This window comes from Panthera onca, chromosome C1 (assembly GCF_046562875.1).
Source record: "Panthera onca isolate mPanOnc1 chromosome C1, mPanOnc1 haplotype 2, whole genome shotgun sequence".
Taxonomy (NCBI): Eukaryota; Metazoa; Chordata; class Mammalia; order Carnivora; family Felidae; genus Panthera; species Panthera onca.
The window spans coordinates 5,155,679-5,175,228 of record NC_138346.1 but is presented as its reverse complement, the minus strand read 5'-3'; the positions used below and the strand labels follow the sequence as shown (position 1 = coordinate 5,175,228).

The 19,550-nt window shown below is 53.3% G+C and overlaps 1 protein-coding gene across 15 annotated transcripts in view; it reads left to right on the top strand.

Annotated features, from left to right (window-relative positions):
* AGAP1 (ArfGAP with GTPase domain, ankyrin repeat and PH domain 1) overlaps window positions 1–19,550 on the top strand; it is a 550,398-nt gene that overhangs the window by 252,441 nt on the left and 278,407 nt on the right. For all 15 annotated transcript variants that reach the window (XR_013557140.2, XM_078450755.2, XM_078450753.2 and 12 more), the window contains 2 exons: window positions 14,586–14,713; window positions 15,942–16,097. Coding sequence is in view for 14 of the 15 variants with exons in the window: in XM_078450755.2 (XP_078306881.1) it covers window positions 14,586–14,713; window positions 15,942–16,097 (284 nt within the window). In the remaining variant the exon portion in view is untranslated. The remainder of the gene's footprint in view (window positions 1–14,585; window positions 14,714–15,941; window positions 16,098–19,550) is intronic.

The window sequence follows — 19,550 nt, the reverse complement described above, 5'->3', positions numbered from 1 at the left end:
GGCTCTAATTAACGCTTAAACATTATTAGTCACAAACATGAAATCTTGATCGGCGATGACCTCAGGTATTCTAAATGTAAATAAAATTAGATTTAGATCCTTTTTAATTACCTGAGGTACTGTGAGTAATTACAATGGCAATTGATAAACTTAATTTCTCGTTAGAGAAAAAACAACAACAACAAAAAACTCACACAGAAAGTGTCTCTACGTGATACGCTTAACTCTTCAGTAGCCATGATCTGTGGGAAAGAATTCTCCAGAATTCTCTGCTAATTAAATAAAACTGTCATACCATTTCTTTGTTTGGGCCCTCGAAGGCATGTAACTGAAATGCCTAATACTGCTGTGGTATCACAAAAGGCAAGACTTGCGGAAGGAATCTTGCACATTTGAGAGGGTGGGTTTCCTGGGTGGTGGTCCTAGTTACATAATAATAATTGATGGGCGGCAGGGAGAACGTTACAATGACTTAATGCACGAAGCCCCGTTGAAGACCAAGTGGAAATCCGTTTTGTCACATCATCCTTCTTCCTAATTGCATCACACTACATCGTATAATTCAGCCTGTGTGTCACTGTCACTTGTTTGAAGGCCTCTTGTGCTGGGCCCACCACCGCTGGCTCGTTATTAACGGAGCCGGGGGAGAGGAATAATTTTCTCCGGCTCCAGCCAAGGCATCGCCTCTCCCACTTTAAGAGGGAAATGTCTTTTTTATGGAGATTGTTGTAAGGATAATTATTTCTGGAAATAGGAAAACAGATTCACTTGTGATAGAGAAGTCCATTTTTCTTGAAAGTTAAAAGCTCTCCGATGGAGAACGTGCTTGTGGCAAACCGGGAGATCAGAGAGATGTCTAAGCTCCTTTTTCTTTCTTCCTTACACCTGTATCTCCAAAGAGGAAGCAAATTAGGCCCGATAAATTGGGCGAGGCCAATATTAATCAAACTCTGTTAACTTCGGGAAAAGAAACCCGGTGGCGGTACGTCCCTGTGTTCGTCTCGGGTCCCCTGGTCGCAGCGTCCGCACGCGGCCTGGATGTCGTACGCATTCTCTCGTTTGGGGCCCTTTCTGTCTGGTCCTCGTTGCCCCTCCTCTCCTCTTCTTTAAACTGTGCTGCAGTTTCTTGGGCCTGAGTAACAGCACGATCAGTTTCATGCTTTTCTCATTTTTTGGGTGGTGTCTTCCCCGTGTCCGTGTTTTAAAAACCTTTCCTGCGGTCTCTGTCCTTCTCTGTCAGTCCTGCGTGGGACGCTGCGTCCTCGGGTGTCCCTGCTTTACCCGCTTTCGCCCTGAGGCTGTCATGAGCACGCGAACCGTGTTCGGTCTGTCTCGTGGCCCGTCATTTGGCTTAAAAGGGGGTGGGTCTGAACGGTGAGTCCCGCCGCCGTCCCCAGTGCCGCAAGCGGGGCGCGAGGCTCGCCGGGCCGGGAGAAGAATCCCAGGGTGAGCGTTCACCTGCAGGGGGTGTCAGAGCCGTTTCTGTTCCGGAATCATCAACTTTCTCTGCAAGACAGCTTGATGAGTTGAGAAGAAGTGACAGGCTCATTTTTCCCCCCTTTGTTTAAGCCATTTATCTTGGAGGCCCTTGCCTGCCATCTAAATTGTATTGCCAATTTATTGGGATATTCACTGGCCTCGTCTTGAAAGACGCTGATTCGCATCCAACGTGAGGGTAAGTGAGAGAGAAAGTTAATCATCTCTTGGCCTTTTGAACGGATTTGCACCGGCTCTAATTGTAGCATTTGGAATGTTTTCTAATCAGAGTCTGTGTTCGGCGCTGTGTGGACCGAGGTCCGGGGGGGAATATCCTAGTGACCCAGTCCAGAAAGCTTCCCTCTTTGGAAGGTCTCTAGTTTATGCTTTTGGCTCCTCTGTTCTGTGTTTCAGGTTAACCTAACCTACATTAGCTACTTTCTGGCCCGGCTGACTTCTGTTAATGATCAGGTATTCGATTAAGTGGAATAATAATAATACCGCATGCTAGATGGACGCTGAGTGAAATGCCGCTCAGCCTTGTAGTCTTACGGCCCCACGATAGCGCAAGAGCACAGTGCTCTTGTGAGCCGCCGAGGTCCTGAAGGAGAAGGCCCTCTGTCCACGAGGTCCAGGTGACCGGCCGGCATCCCGGCCCCCCTGCCCGAGTCTCCACACCGGCCGGAGGGACCGGCTCCGGCCACCTGGCATCTCGCTCCGGCGATGTTCCGAGAGCAGCCCTGGGGCGCGTGGCCAGCAGTGGCCCCCTCGCCCCTCCTGGCTGTGGCTCGTCAGCACCCAGACTCTGCACGTCCTGCTGGCTGAGCGCCCAGCCAGCGGCCCCACACCGTCCCCACGTCTGTTGGAAGGCGGGCTCGTCCCACGCTCCTGACCGCCCGCCCCGCGGGTGTGATGCTTCTGGTGGTTGGTGCCTTCTTGGCCACCTTCTCCGGATTCTTCCTGCTTTTTAAGGATTCTTCGGTGTTCCTGCAGGATTTGTAATTTCTCAGGATTTCCCTTTTGAGAATGATCCCGACGTTGTTTCCACTCTGAACATGGGCCTTCCTTCAAAGCTGTTCGTGCTCCCACAGCTGTCAGGGATCTGACACTCGGGTGCCCGGGGTGCCGTGCCGAATTCTGGAACAGGGATTGGGGGGGGGTTCAGGGGTCCAAGGCCAAGACCTTCGAGCTCTGCTTCTTGACACCTTAGTGAAACGTCCTGGAAAGTTGCCTGAACGGTCTCTCCGCCGGGGGTGCTCTGACAGGGAGGGCACAGGCCGTGCTCGGTCACCGCTGTCGTTGGTGGGGCCAGCGGGTGGCACGGCCTCCCCCGTCCCGCAGGCGGCCTGGCACATAGTAGTTGCTCTGTGACGTAGCTAAGGAATAAACAGAGAGTGAGTCGGGATGCCGTAGAGCCTGGTGGGGACGCCTCCCAACCCCCCAGAGCGAACGTGGCATGGTCAGTGTTCGGGCATCAGCGGGGGTGTTTGGGGGCCCTCCTGGGTCACTGGTGGCCATGCCACACCCTCCGGGTCACGCGTGCCTCTCGGGTTTCACCCCACCCTCGCCTGTGCCCTGAGGGGCGGGGCTCACCCCCCCAAGCGTGAGTGATTGGCAGAGGGGGTGGCAGAGGGCAGTGGGGGGGGGGGGGCGGGCGGAACTGGGATGCCTCCTTCCTCCCTTTGCTCCTCCCGAGTGACCCCTGGGGTCCTTGGTGCTCATTCCCGTTGGGGGACCCTGGGGGCCCCGAGGAGCTAAGCAGCGCAGTAGCGCAAGTTACTCTGCGTGGCCGGCGCTTTGGGGGGCGCGCGGCCATCCCAGCCTGGTGCCCCGCTTCTCTGGGCATTCGCCGAGCACCACGTTCATGCCAGATGCCGGGGGTGGTGGTGTCCCTTCTCAACCCCCTGTGCTGGCCCGCCGGCCGGAGACACAGGAGAGCTCCCTCCCGCTGGAGATGGGCTCGGATGAACACCCTCCCGTATCCCTGTGCACAATGCAGACCTGGGGAAGCTCTAAAGTGGGCAGGTGCGTGGAGAGGAGAACCAGCCAGCCGCCTGCACAGGGACCAGGGATGATGTGGTGAAGGTCTCAGACCAGGCTGCTGGAGGGGTCCGTCAGCTGGAGAGAGCGTGGCTGCGAGCGTGGGGCTGACGGAAGACCGGACGGCACGTGGCGAGGGGAGGACAGAGCGGCCGGGGGATCCCCCAGAATGTCCACAACTAACCTCCTGTTCTCTTGGCACAGGGGGCAGGCCAGAGCCTGAGGTGCGGTCTTGGGGGCGGGGGGATCTCCAGGCAGTGCCGTTTGGAATGCCCTCCTTTTCTCCTGGGGCCACATGCCGATAGGAGCACATTTGAGCCCCGGAAGCCCCACGCTCAGACTGCCTGAAGCCAACACCAGCTGGAAGACATTTGACGATACGGTGTCGGGATAGATCGACACTTCTTTCTCAGAGAAGTGAGCGTTTGCGGTCCGTGGGGCTGGACACGGTGGCCCCGAGTCCTTCGGAGCCTAGAACCCAGCGGGCGGTCAGCGCCGTGGTTCCCGCTGCCCACCGGCCCGGTGTCCACGGCCCCCGTGGGGCTCACGTCCCCGGTGTGCGCGGCCGCTGTGGGACTCACATTCGCGTTGGCAGGTGCACATTGGGACTCGCCTTTTAGTGGACAGTTGTGTTGTGAAGAGATACGTAAAAGAGAGGCGTGTTTCCTGCGGGAGGATTTGATGTCCCCCTGGCCACAGCTGACAACTCCATATTGGGATTACATATGTGTATAAAAAACATTGAATGGACCACGTTTATTTCAGCATGAGCTTCTCTTAATCTGTCCTTTCACTTCCGGTGAAACGAGAAAGGCAATCCAGCTGCCCCGGACACGGTAGAAATTTCCCCCCTGGTTCTGAAATTCTGAAATTAATGTCGGCAGCCATGACTTTGCTCCGTCCTGAAGGTAACTGTTTATTACAGTCGGCGTTTAAATCCCCCTGTTAATAGGAGCAATTAAACAATAGCTTCATTTCCAGCAAATTAACAAGCCTAATAGGTAATTGCGACATAAATGAAGATAAATTTGTTTTAATACAACGAGATAAAAAGAATACAGACAAGAACTGAATCTCAGATTAAGAATTCAGAGTTCATTACTTCATGGAAAACTTGAGAGCTTCACCAGAAGAAACAAAAGTGAGCTTGGCTTTTTAGGGGCTCAGTCGGGCGTCCGACTTCGGCTCAGGTCATGATCTCACAGCTCGTGAGTTCGAGCCCTGAGTCGGGCTCTGTGCCGACAGCTCGGAGCCTGGAGCCTGCTTCAGAATCTGTGTCTCCCTTTCTCTCTGCCCCTCCCCCGCTCATGCACGCGCTCTCTCTCTCTCTCTCTCGCTCTGTCTCTTTTTCGAAAATAAACATTCCAGGGGCGCCTGGGTGGCTCAGTCGGTTGAGCGTCCGACTTCAGCTCAGGTCACAATCTCACGGACCGTGAGTTCGAGCCCCGCGTCAGGCTCTGGGCTGATGGCTCAGAGCCTGGAGCCTGCTTCCAGTTCTGTGTCTCCCTCTCTCTCTGCCCCTCCCCCGTTCATGCTCTGTCTCTCTCTGTCCCAAAAATAAATAAAAAACGTTGAAAAAAAAATTTAGAAAATAAACATTCCAAAAAAATTGCTAAAGCGACCTTGGCTTTTTAAACCACGGCCTGTTTTGGATTTGCAGCGTTTCTTCAATATAATAGAGATATAGTCATGGTTTGTGCCGAGGAACACATAAGGTAAGTCATAAAGGATCCCCCCCAACACACACCCACACCCTTTCTCCTGATGACTCACTTAGGGCACAGCTGCCAGCAGGTGATTCTTGTCCAGAGCCTGTCCTGTTGTCACTGACAAGGAAACAGAACAGGTGTGTAGAAGGGCACGTACTTTGCACGCACCCCTAAGTTACTTTTGTGACCTGCTCAGTTACAGGGTACCTCTCCTTCCTTATTAATATTTGGTACGGTTAGAAAGCTCTCCTGGTGGTTTGTGGTTTGTTTTGGTGGAACGTGGAAACCATCGGCCTCTTTATGGAATGACAGGTGTAGTGTCGGTGCAGGCGGGTGGCATGGGACACATCAGCCTCCGAGAGAGCAGTGGGGTGGTCTTTTTTGTGGGCAGAAAAGGTGAAAGCCTCGCTAGGTTGAGGATAACCAGTTCCCCTGTGGGTCACCCGTGCCACCGGGAAGATCTAATGTATGTCAGAAAACAGGAACAGGGTCCAGGCTGTCTTTCTAATTTTTTTCTACGTTTGTTTATTTTTGAGAGACAGAGAGAGACAGAGCACAAGCAGGGAAGGGGCAGAGCGAGAGGGAGACACAGAATCCGAAGCAGGCTCCAGGCTCCAGACACAGGGCTCGAACTCACCAACCATGAGATCATGACCTGAGCCGAAGTCGGGCGCTTAACTGGCTGAGCCACCTAGGCGCCCCCAGGCTGTCTTTCTAAAGGGAACAATATACTCACGTTTCAGGAACCGTAACTTAGAGTAGTTCCTGTGTCCCCAGCTGCTTTGAAAGTTTTTAAACTGTGGAGGTTTCCCTAAATCCTATCGCCGAGCTTAGATCCCCTTAGGAGAGCTCCTTCTGGTAGCTTTGAATCGCGATAGGATGCACGGCCAGCCTGGAGTTCCGTACCCTGTGAGAGTGTTAACCAGGTATAAGGAGAGCGGCAGCAGTTTCGGGGAGGAGTCTCAAACCAGAAGGTCCACGTGCCGCTCCGAGCCTCGGGAGCCAGGCCCTTGCGTCCTGGCCGCAGCAACTCTGGCACAGCCCCTCGCCCACCGCACAGCCCCACGCTCCCTTGGTCACGTCCAGACCCACAGGACCCGAGACTTCCGTTCCGCACCATTTGTCCTTCAAACACAGATCCCGTCACCGCTCCTTGAGGGTTTTGCTGGCCCCTGTTGCCTCAGGGATAAAGTCCACACTGCTCACTCCTCTTTGCATACGAGGCCCTTAAAAATGTGTATCCGGTTGCCCCTTTGAGCTTTGCCCCCACTGCCTTCTCCTAACGTTCTCACCCGCCACGAGACTCGTCTGCTCGCTCCTTGACCCGCTTGGCCGGTGCTTGTCGCCTGTCGGGGACACCTTGGCCCTAGGAAGGTGAATGGAGCTCGGTATCCAGCATTTCCGGAATAGTTTGGAGCCCTGTGGAATTGATCCACTGTCTTAGAAGGTCTCCACAGGTGTGCCGGTACCGGGCCAGGCCGTGCATCTTGCTGGTTCGTTAACGTCGTCAAGCATCCGACAACCCAAGAGGCCTTCGAGAGCTCACGTCTCCCTCACTGCCCTCCTCCCTGTCCCCCCTCTCTTTTTTATTCTACTTGTTTTTCTGGCATAGCTTCACCTCTACTCAAACTCAGATAACGTGAAAACAAATCTAAGAGTTGGGAACAGGGACACCAACAAAACGGAATACACACCTCCGGTAACATTCACCAACTTGGAGATCTTCACAGTGAGAAAAATCCCACCCCCGATTTCTTTTCATTCCTGACGAAGTCACAAATTCAGAACTACATAGGTAATTTGGTAATTAATTTCTTCTTAATTAATAAGATAGTTTAATGATCACTGAACTGTAATTTAACACTGAGTTGAGACATTAGAGGATCTTTTATTTGTTCCTGGAAGATTTACGGTCCCTGGTGGTTTCCATTATTTATGGGGGTTCTCCTCACGGTTCCAGAGGAACAGCCGTGAACGGTACAGAAGGCATTGCCTTGGGGTGGTAGCCCCAGGGGCCAGGACGAAGCCCTGTCCTCACACGGTGCTTTTGAAGTACTTCTCCTGGAGTACAATTAGAACCTCATGCTAGTTGATTTTTTTATTCATTTGTTTAGAGCACAAGGGGTAAGGGCAAAGAGAGAGAGGGAGAAAGAGACTCCCAAGCAGGCTCCGCACTGTCAGCACAGAGCCCCGCGCGGGGCTCGGACTCCAGAACCGTGAGATCGTGACCTGAGCTGAAATCAAGAGTTGTCGGACACGGGCGCCCTGCTAGTTAAGTTTTGTAAGTGTGTCTGTTGTAGACGTTTTAAAGACTATTCTTACGAAATGCATCGTGCGTACTTGAATTCCCGTCTCGCATTGCCTCCTCAAATTTGGCTCAATTTCTACCAAATATCCACGTGGCATCTCACTGGGGCTCTTCAGTGTCCGTCAAATCGACGTGCTTTCCAGGTGCCGTCCTTGGCTACAGCCCCCAGTGCTCCCCACTCCCTGCTCCCCAACATAGCCCGAGTGCGTGGCACCCACCCCAGAGCCCCGCTCACTCCAGATTGACGGCACTCAGGTAGCAGAAGCGACGTCGTGAAGGACGTAATAACGTAGATTTAAGAGCAGAGCTTTGTGAGATCAGTTGGCCGGTTGCTCACCTAGCAATCGGGGTGAGGGGAGGTGAAGGGACCCCACCACCTTGGGGCCTGGTCACTCAGGACCTCTGCTGGGGGTCTGAGCGGATCACGAGTCAAGAAGGGACCAGCGACGAGGCCGTCCTCAGTGGCCCTATCTCTGGTGGGAAAATGGGAACCACCGACGTGGGGTGACGAGGTTCCTGGAGTGGGGAGCTCACTGAGGCGAGGGGCCAGGTCATCCTCCTCTCCCCCTGCCTCGGTCCCTAACTTTGCTGGCCTGTAGGTGCTGCCTGAAGCGTTCCCGTTCATTGATCAATTCAAATCATCTAAACGGGGGGAGATATTTCAGTGATTAAACTTACTAACACGTATTGGACTATGCCAAAAATGTCATAATCGTCAATGAAACAAAAAAGCTTAATTTAGGTGCTTAATTGTGGATGTTGCAGAAGCCAGGCGGTGCCGTGCAGGGAGCTCACGGGCGGCCCCTGGCCCCCGGAATCTCTCTACAAGTGGAGGGCAGGGGGCCAGACTTCGCTGCGAAGCATCACACGCCTGGTTCGGGCTTGCTTATTACACGGTCGTCTGTTGACAATCCCGTAGGCCAGGCGCTAGGGATCCAGGGGTATAGAAAGTAGGGCCGCAGCCCTTTAACTCGGCCCTGACCGCGTTCACGCGAGTTGTGCGCGCGTGCGTGCGTGTGCATGCCGCTGCGCGCTCGGCGGTGCTCACTCACGGCGTGGGGACCCTCCCAGGAGCCACCTGGGCACTGGAGCGTATTGGGGGTACGGGCCTCCGTTGACCATCTGGATGGTTGGAAGAGGCAGGCTCCCTCTGGGAGGGAGAAGGTGTGGCTTCTGAGAAGGAGTTGGAGGAGGAGGGGAGCTGTGCCCCGGACGGTGGCGACAACTCGTGCAGCGGCCTTCTGAGCCCCCAGCGCCTTGTGACCTCTGTGGCAAGCCCTGCGTGGCTTGGCCGTGAGGCTGGGGAGGTGGCAGCATTGGGTTTTGAAGGGATCCTTGTCCTCCCTCGGGTTCTGAACTTGAAGAAGGTTAAATTGCTACCTTTTACTGGTAAAACTGTCCTGGGAAAAATGAGGCTCGTCCTTCTGTGGAAACCAGAGACAGACTGTGTTACCCGGCAGGTTCCACGCCGCACGGGAGCCCCACATCCCTCCCCCGAGCCCCAAGCCCACAGGCCCCCAGATTGGAGGGTGGAGAAGGGACAGCTTGCTGCCAGGGGTCGGGCGTCTCTACAGGGGGGCCCGTTCAGAGGCCAGGAGTGTTCGGGCAGTGGGAATCTGTCTTTGTGGGAGGAAATAACTTGGGAGTGGAGAGTCCTCTCCTCAGAGACACCAAACAGTCCCATTTTGCTAAGGAATCTCGGTTGTAATGTGCGTCTGCCGGGAGCTCTCGAAGAACCGTAAACAGAGCAAGGCCAGGGTGAGATTTGCCTTCGGAACAGACGCCGTGTAGTGTGTTTGGGGGCGGGGAGGGGCTGCAGTGAGAACAGGACTGTTGGGGAAGCTGTTTCAGTAACCAGCCACGGAAAAGCGAGGTCTTGGACCAAGGCAGTGGCCATGAGGAGTAGGAGATTCCGGTGGTAGAATCCGTAATCTGCCGTGTCCTCTGCGGTGGCGGTACAGTCGTGGAGTTTGGTGGAAGCAGCGTGAGGCTCAGGTTGGGCCATGCGGACACTCCCGGGGAGAAGTGCAGTTGGTAATTGGATACGCCGTTCTAGAAAGCAACGGGGGTTCAGACTGGGGAGCCTTTGGCATTGAGGTGGAGGAGACTGCCCCGGCGGAGGGCACGGAGGCAAAAGAAAGCTAAGGAAGGCAGTCTGGAGGCACCCACGTTTAAAGAGCCAGAGAGGGAGGCTAAGAAACGGAAGTTCCAGCCGGAGGAGGACAACTGGAAGCCGGTGTCCTGGGAGGACGCAAATGGCTCAGGAAAGAAGGGAACCTTCAGTACTGCCGAATGCTGCCCGGAGGTCAAGTGAGACGGCGGCCTCTGGTCAGCCAGTCACCGGTGGTCTTGGCAGGGGGGCAGGCTCAGCCCCAGGGGTGGAGACGGGAGCCGGATTGCAGGGGTCAGAGAGCAGAGGGACAGTCCAGAGAGCTCCCTGCCGGGGGAGGGCTGACTGGAAATGGAGCTCGGCCAACAGCGCGATGAACCAGCCTCGGCCAAGCAGCTCCCGGGTGCCAGTCACCACGCTGGCTCTCTTTTATCTGCCATCCAAACAAAAAGCGAAAGTTGTGGAGAAAGTGAGGATGCAAAGTGAAAGGATGCGTAGACTCCGTCCTGGGAGAGGTAGAGTCTCGTGGGGATGCCGGCGGGTAACGCGTTCCGTCGCCAGGCGGCATTGCCTCCCGCCGTGACACGGCCACACCCGCCGCACCGGAACCCCAGCTCTGCCACCGGCTCAGCCCCCTGTCTGCTTTATTGACCTCATCTGTGGAACCAGGGCCTGTGGGCATTGAGTGAGCTCTCGGAGGGGACTGCCCGGTGCATCGTCCAGATGGAAGCCGCCACGGCAAGGAGGGCGCGCGGGGTTGCCGGACCGACTCCCACGGTGACCGGGCATTCGTCTCCTCGTTCAGTGCGAATGACTGAAAAAATAAAGTCAAAGCAGAAATGGGGCATCGTGCCAGGATTTAATGAAGTCTTATTTGGGAACTATCGGAGAGTTTTATTTTTATCGCTAATCAGAGGGTGCCCTTTATCATTTTCCAACAAGAAATTTTAAATTTGTGGAGAAAGTTAATGTGTCACTCACTTTTCTTGTTCCTTAAGTTGTTTTTTTTTTTAAGTTTATTTATTTTGAGAGAGAGGGAGGGAGGGAGGGAGGGAGGGAGGAACAGAGAGAGGGAGAGAGAATCCCAAACAGGCTTCGCACTGTCCGTGCAGAACCCGACACAGGGCTCCGACTCACGAACCGTGAGATTATAACGTGAGTTGAAGTCGGACGCTAACCACCTGAGCCACCCAGGTGCCCTGACCGTTGCTGAAGTTCTTCAGTAAACATCTTTTTATACTGAAGAACGGAAATACCTGTATGAATGTCTGCGTAAGAGTGTGGTTTAAAAAGTGACCTCTGGGTGGTCACTCACATCGAGCAAGAGCCACTACCAGCCCCCGGGAACTCCTTACGCCCTGATTACGGGTACCCTAGTTAAGGGATATCTGTGTCATCCAAATAAAATTTCCGAGTGATGGCAGAAGTGACTTTTAAATTTTTTTTTTTTTAACGTTTATTTATTTTTGAGACAGGGAGAGACAGAGCATGAACGGGGGAGGGTCAGAGAGAGGGAGACACAGCATCTGAAACAGGCTCCAGGCTCTGAGCTGTCAGCACAGAGCCCGACGCGGGGCTCAAACTCACGGACCGCGAGATCATGACCTGAGCCGAAGTCGGCGGCTTAACCGACTGAGCCACCCAGGCACCCCAGAAGTGACTTTTAAAAACAACATGGAGCCTTGGTACTGAAGGATCAAGTGGTTAAGGAACTTGGTTAGCAGCGTCTGGTGAGAGAGCAAATGTTTCACTACATAGTGGTGACACTGGTTAGGACTCAGGTGTAGCTCATGTCACCAGGGTTGGTAACGTATGTCACCGAAATGGAGGAAACATCACCTCCCAGTGACAGAGAGTCCGGATTCATAGCTCAAGTGATTGTTTTATCCTTTCTTTCACACCCACGTATTTATTATTAAAAAAAATTTAATGTTTATTTCTGAGAGAGAGAGAGAGACAGAACATGAGAGGGGGAGAGACAGAGAGAGAGGGAGACACAGAATCCGAAGCAGGCACCACGCTCCGAGCCGTCAGCACAGAGCCCGACGCGGGGCTCGAACCCACGAACCGCGAGATCATGACCTGAGCCGAAGTCGGACGCTTCACCGACTGAGCCACCCAGGCGTCCCCACATCCACGTATTTATTTAAAACACGTAAGATACTCCATGTGTTGAATAAACACACGTAGACAAAAACTCAGTTCAAAATTGCCCAGCCACTGTCATCTGGGGTGATACTCATGTTTTAAATCTGTTAACACTTCAGTGTGGTAAACGTCACAAGTAGTTCATGACGGCAGTTCAGGAGAGTGCTGCCTCACTCCGTCTGGTATTCCGTTGCCTTCGGGAGGGGGGCTCATCCACTCAGACCGTCCATCCCGGCTACCCTGGGGGTAGCTCTTGTGAATTCACCCGGACTTTGGCAAGGTGATCCGAGGGATGGACCGTCTCACTGTCTTAGCAGACAGTGGTCACTCTAGCTTTTGCACACCTGGATGATTCACCTGGCAAAGTATTGAAGCGAGGCACACAGGGACATTACCCCTCGGGTCGCATCCTTGGGACATTCAGCAAGTAACCGTAGGAGCAGTTAACCGTAGGGTAGATTTTGCTTTTCAGTATGGAGGGGGAGGATGGCCGCACCTTACGGGACCATCCCTGCACCTTCCCCTTTCCCTCTTGGTGTTCTTCTGAGTCACCTGCTTTCATTGTTCAGCATTCAGTTTCCGCCCTGTTTTTTATGGGTTATCCTAGGCTCTGAAGCAGTCTATACTTCAGAACAAAATATCTGTAAAGCATTTCCTTTTGCCGTTTGTTTACGGAGGCAGGAAGGCCACAAAAATTATGGGGAAATTGAACAAACGTGAATAAAAGTTCTAGTAAACAAAAAACAAAGGTGCTATAGTTCTTAGAAGTCGTAGCTTCAGTTTATGTAATTAATGTGGTAGAACCACAATTAAATGGACAGAAGAATTTTAGTACCTAATGTGTGGCTTTGGCCTCGTACAGCCATCCAGCACTGGAGGAGAAGCCTCACTGTAGAAATGTTCTTTTTGGCCACGAGCTCTCTCCCTCCAGCCTCCAACCAGAAGAGGTAGAACACTCATTTGCACTTGGATTTTCACAAAATGAAGATTTTGTAACATACTTGACTTGTCTTAGAGAGTTTCTCAACTCTCCTCTTAGCATAGAAATCACCTAGAGAAAATGTGTGCAGAGCTCTTCAAAGAGCTTAGCCCTTAGTCCAAAGAGCCCTTAGACCTTTTGTGTGGTCATCCAGCTGAACAGCAGCTCTGAGGCCAGGAAGAAGACAAAAACGCGTCATCGTTGATAATCAGCACCCCCCCCCCCCACACACACACCTTTTGCTTCCTCCCCTCAAAAAAAAGAAGGACATTAGCAATCACCCAAACAATCGTGATTTTAAGTCTGCTTACTTTTGGTCTTTGGAAGTTTATTTCACCCAAATGACACATGTTTTGCAGCTGTTGGAATATGAGCTTAGATTTTATTTTTGAGTTCACGTAATGATTTTTAAAATGTTCTAATATATGTCTTCAAAGACCCCCAGATCAATACGCCAATGGTTTTGAAATGACAGAATGCTGCGATATTCCTCTGTAATTTAAACATGATTAGCTGATGAAGGTTATGATCAATACACTGCGGGAAGATAAATTAATTGATATCATCCTTTCAGGATAGGAGGCCTCTTGGAGGTGGGGTGTAACTAATGAAGCTGCGGCTTCGTCTCCAAGAGCCATTTTTTATATCCTGCACTTTGACGTAATCATATTTACACGATCGTTCATTTCCACGAGAGCCACGAGCGGTGGGCAAACCAGTTCCTTATTAAAATTTTGTTCAGAAACTGTCTGTGGCCACTCCGTGTGCTCCTTCAGTGTTAGAACCCACCCCTAGGGACGAGGGCTGTGTTCCTTTGCACGGGTGGCTTTAAAAATAGCCACCCTCCGGCCCAAGACAAGGATTGAATACCATTGAACTTCATTACAGCCAGTCCCCAAAGACACCCATCTATTCAGACAAAGGCTATAGTTATTCTGTACTGACACCTATTGGTGTGGGAAGAGTTTTCTTATTGTTGACTTCCTTTCCAATTAAATCCGGCATGCTTTATCAGCGAGCCCATTTGCCAAGAGAGGCTATGGCTGGTTGAATTTAGATTTGTATTGATTAAGATAAACTCCCAATGTGTGAGGTGATGTATTTAAATAAAGTCTTTGATATAATTACATGTCCGCGGAAGTAATTCTGTGCCGTAGCTTATAAAGTTAAGAGTAATTCTTTAGGCTGTGCAAAAAAAGCCCCACAAAACCCAGTTTTTTGATTCTCCAGGTGGGAGGGGGTTCATTGCATGATCCTATCTTACTTAGCATCACTTTTGCTGCAAGTAACTGAAAGAAATCACGTTAGAATAACTTGAACGGGACACGTGCGTATTTTTGTTGGTTTCGTTGGTTTCGTTGTAACAAGGTGGTCTGGGCAGGGCTGTTGAGGCCTTTGGTGTAGCCAGGGGGCCAGCTTCTGATATCACAGTTTCTGTCCCCAACGTGGCTGCAGGGGCTACAGCTCACACATGTGCATTTTAAGCAGCAAGAAGGGAAAAGATGTAAGGAAGAAATGGGCCAAGGGCAGCCCTCTGAGGGAAGACTCTTGGAAGCTGCCCCATGCCCCTCCAGCCGTCACCCCACCGGCCAGCACTGGCTGGGACGGCCGCCCTTAGTCGGGGGGCGGCAGGACAGAGTGGAGGAGGCTCTGGGAAATGTGCTGTCGCCGCTGCCAGCCGCGGCCCGGAACCAGGGGCCTGGCTGCTGCGGAGGAAGGGAGCGGCGGGCCACAGGGACAGCTCGCGGTCTCTGCCACATCCCCCGTACTTGGAAGCCGGCCTCACGCTGATCTCTTGTGTCTCCCATCCACTAGTTGCCCAGAAGATTGTGGCCACAAGGAAGAAGCAGCAGTTGTCCATAGGGCCCTGCAAGTCGCTGCCCAACTCCCCAAGCCACTCGTCTGTCTGTTCCGCACAGGTGTCCGCCGTGCACATAAGCCAGGTACGCTGGGGGGGGGGGGGGGAGGGGGGTGAGGGGGGAGGCAAGTCTGAACCGAGGGGCGCCTGGCGGTCCCTAGAGCGCTCTCAGCCCGTTCTGAAGTGGATTTCTTTCTTCCTCTTTTTTTTTTTTTCTTTTCCACTTTATGAGTAACAGCATGTTGGTAATTGACGGCACGTCTCCTTCGGAAAGTGCCGTGGTCAAGTGGGTTTTATGGGCATCATTCTTTACCGTTGCCTGTCTTCACGCTGCCTGTGTTATGAGGCCTGCTGGCTTGGCCAGAGACCCGAGGTGTCCAGGGCGCCCCGCGGTCTTTGCCGGTGATCTAAATTACCCTGCGTGCGTCCTGCTCCCAGTCCGCTTCTGGGTTGAACGGTTGTGGGTGAGCCTCAGCGGCTGACCCCACTACGTGCTCGAATGTGGTAGCCGCCCTCCATTCTGATTGCCGTCGCCCTCGGGCCCTCCAGACACCGCTGTCTCTCCGTAGTAACCTTTCGGCAAATCGTTTACTTGGAAGCAAACGAAATAACGGTCACTTAAGAACCAGCCCCACCGCCCGCTCAGGATCCCGTGGACCCGCTTTTGCCTGCGTTACGTGTCTTCGATGAACGTTTCTTGGGCAGGCGTGGCGTTGGCACAGGCTGCAGCGGGAGGGTCTGGTAGGGCGCTTTCGGGTTCCTTGGGAAATCAGGAGGTGATTGCGTTTACAGTAGGGGCCTGTGGAGTCACGGATGTTGATGGCCCCACCGTAGGCCTCTGTCATTTTCTGCGCCTCTTCAAACGTCCTCCCCAGAGCGTTCAGATTTGCAGAGTGCGCGTTGGGTTCTGTGGCACAAAACCACGCTCTTTCAGCATCTGATCTATGAGGGAACCATAGGGCCCACTGTTTCAGCCACGCCCTTCATTTTTCAAAGTAGAAAATAATTACATTTTCACTCCCCCACCCCCCGCTCCCCACCATTTTTAAAGCAAATGACAGAGACTTCTCTTTCTGAAGTCACTTACTTTTCTTAGGAAAAAACGACTTCACGAGAAGATAGGGATGTTCTAGAGTTAGGCCGTGTTCTACGTGATGCTCATCAACTTGCCACGTCTGAGAAGCCATCTGACCTGTCACGCGGGCGTCTCTTCGGCGTGACGTGCTGACCTGTCGCTTATGACCCCGCCGAGGTGGCGGCGTCGGGCTCCTGGAGCGTGCCGTTAGTAAAACCCTGGTGTTTCATTGTTGCAGACGAGTAACGGAGGCGGGAGCTTAAGCGACTATTCCTCCTCCGTCCCGTCGACGCCGAGCACCAGCCAGAAGGAGCTTCGAATCGACGTCCCTCCCACGGCCAACACGCCCACACCCGTCCGGAAGCAGTCCAAGCGCCGGTCCAACCTTTTCACCGTGAGTGTCGTCCCCGGGAGGAGGCTGGAGGGTGACTCCCCACAACTTCAGTTCCCGTCCACCTGTTAGTTGTAGAATCCACACTAAGCGTTTGTAGAATCCACACTAAGTTAAGGAGTGGAGCACTGATTTCTGTGGAAGCCTAGGAAAATGATGAGAGGCAGAGGCTGGGGTACTGAGTAAAACGTGAATGTCGCGGGGCGCGGGGCATTCGGGTGCGGGTGTCCCAGTGAAGAGTGAGGACTTGTGGACAGTATTTATGACCTCGTGATCGTCTCCGTCTCCGGAGAAAGACTGGTCACATTGGCTACGAGGAGGTGACAAAACTGTGCCAGAATTCCCAGACGTGTGCCTGTAACCTGCACATGAGACACATAAGCCATTTCGATGCACAGATCCCCCTCCTTCTTCTCAGGCTGTAGCGCCTGAGAATCTACCACTGGGGGTGGCTCTCGGCACCAGGAGCCTCGGTGTTTTTAGAGGCTCCTGGACGTGAGGCTCTCCTCTTGGACTCTTCTCCAGAGTCACTTATGGAGCCTTTTAGAAACTGTAAATCAGCTGTCTGGGCTTAGATTTATGAACTCAGAGCCTGTATGCGGGCCCCAGGCATGTGTAGTTTTTAGAAGCTCCCTGGACGATTGGGAGGCAGAGAACCCCTGAACTAGGGGGGAGGCAAAAGTGCTACTACTGAATCCCTTCCCGTACACACGGCAGACATTACCAATCAATCGTGAAAGGCTCTGCAGTTGAGCCCAGAACTCCAGGCAGAACTACTGTCCTGTGACTGGAGTCGTTTGACTTGAGAAGAACATTTTTCTTTCTTGGGACCAGGTCTGTGCATTACAAATACGTGCTTTTGTTTTGTTTTATTTATTTTATTTTATGACTATTTTTGAGAGAGAGAGAGAGAGACAGAGCGTGAGCGGGGGAGGGGCAGAAACAGAGGGAGACACAGAATCCGCAGCAGGCTCCAGGCTCTAGCTGTCAGCACAGAGCCCGACACGGGGCTCGAACCCACGAACTGTGAGATCATGACCTGAGTTGAAGTCGGATGCTTAACTGACTGAGCCACCAGGTGCCCGAGTATATGCTTCTAATGTAGTGGTTGTCAACCAGGGTGTTTTTGCTTTCTGGGGATATTTGGCAGTTTCTGGAGAAACTGAGTTGTGACAAACTGGGAGCCGGTCGGGTCGTGGGTAGCACCCGGGGTTGCTGCTAAATATCCTACAGGTACCAGCCAGCCCTACACCAGAGAGTCACCCGGACCCTCATGTCAGTTGGTGCCCCGTGTTAACCCACTGGACTTGTCCTTTCGGTGGATTGCTGCTGACCGAGGTGCGGATAAGCCCAGTGTTTCCTGTCTTGACCTAAAGGGGGGCTCTGCAGGGGTGGCTGGGGGCCCTGCTCACCTGCTGCCCTTATTTAGAGATGGCGTTCTGGTGACCTATGCGGCTGCCGAGCACGGCAACACCCTCCCCCCCCACCCCCCCCCCCGCACCTTTCCTACCAAGTTCAAGGCGACTTTCCCACTGGATGGTCATAACCGCCAAGGTTGGCTGCCAACGGGCCCGCCCCTTTTCTGTGCGGGTACCGCGTCGGTTCTGGCAGATGCTGCTGCTGCGGGGGGCACAGAGCGAGGACCAGATAGACCAGGCTCGGACCCCAGCCTCCACTGCTGGCCGCTGGTCCCCCTCGGCGAGCTGCTTAGCCTCTCTGAGCTGCAAACTGCAGCATTTTCTGTGGACAGTGCTGCTGGAGGAATCCCCCGTGGGGGCGAAGGGCCTTCGTGGCCTGGCCTTTGTTCTTCTCTCGGTGCTGTTGCAGTCAGAAAAAGGATTTCGGACGGCGCGAAGCAAAAGCAGGTGCAGGACCACGTGACAGCCTGGGAGGGAGGGGAGGCGGGCGTCCGGTTCGCTTAAGTTCGTTCGTGGCTTCAGAGGCCGTGTAGTGAAATTACACACCCAAGAGTGATAGCAGTCCCCAGCTCGGCCCGACACTGGAGGCCCCGTGCACCCCAGGCCAGGGTCTTTGGCTGGGGAGATGTCACCCACAGACAGGCTGTGTGCTCACTTGGGACTCGTGGACTCGGGACACCCAAGTCCCGAAGGCGCGGGGAGGGTCGGCGGTGAGCAGGATGCCACCCGGGCGTGAGGGAGGGAGCAGTGAGGGCTTTGAACACGGACCAGGAAATTCTCTGTATCCTTGCCACACCTGTTAGGGCCCAGCAGGAAGAAAGGACACTCAGGCTCACCATCATTTCCCAGGGTCGCATTTACCGGTCACTGGCTTTGGTCTCTATTCCAAGGAAAGAGGTGAGAAGCCAGGGAATATCGTTAAAAAGGGGGCTGTCGATAAAGAGAGCGGTGGCCCATCCCCATTCCTGCCCCTTACGAGGCTGGCTCTGGAGTTGGAACGTGCCAGAAAATCTTATCCCGGGCCCTGCCCACTAGGTGACCATGACAACCCCGGTCGCTTACAAAGGAGAAAACTTTAAGGCAGGAAGAATGCAAGTAATAATAACTCAGTTAATAAATACTTCCTTGCCGTCTGCAGAGACTGGTTTTCCTATCTGTCAGGAGTAGTTCTTGCCAGAGTCAACCCGCGTTCAAGGGAAAGTGTTGTGGAGAAGAAGGAGGGGCGAGAGAGAGCAGAGAGGTGAGGATATGGTCCTTTTGCTGCTGCTTTGGGCCGTGCGCGCGTCCGAGAGGACCCCGGACCCCCAGCTGTCCTGGCCAGGCGAGGCAGGTGCCAGAGCCAGCAAAAGTGCCCCCTGAGGGCTACTGAAAACCCCCTTTCGTCATGCCAGGAGCAGCGTATCTGATAACGCAGAAGCCTGCCCGTGAACCTGTTAGTTACTCCCGCCCACTCTCTCTTTAAATTTGGGAAACAGTCTGAGAGTAAACCGTTTCAGAAATTGAGTCCAGCTGCACTGCTGTTCTTGGCGGGAACAGAAACTTGGGGTCATGAAAGAAGGCAACGCCACGGTGGGTTTGCATCATGGTGTTTAAGGAGAAAGGCTGCGATCCCAGGCGGGAGCCAGATGTGGGCCATTACTGGGTTTGACGTCGAACGAATCCGTGGCGGTGGTGATGGTGACGTGTGCGTGTTTTTAAGGTGAAGAGCTTAGAAATATTAACTCCACTAGATGTCACTGTCATCCAAGGAATGAAAAGCGGCAAATTAATGTTGAAATTGTAGCAATTAGGGAACTAGATTCTCATTACTAGTAGCGTGCACCTATTTTTAAATACGTAAAATTCACAGGCTCTTCATACCTGGCAGTCGTTGGTAATTATGGGCTCAAATTGGCAAAACGTGTATTTATCTAGAAGCGTCTAGTAGGAGGACAGATGTGCCTTATGGCGAACGTCTTCGTGAGTAAAGATCCCTACAGCCGGGAACTGTAACACCCGGGTGAAGGGGCGCTGTCCACCGTATTTATTAGACCGTCAT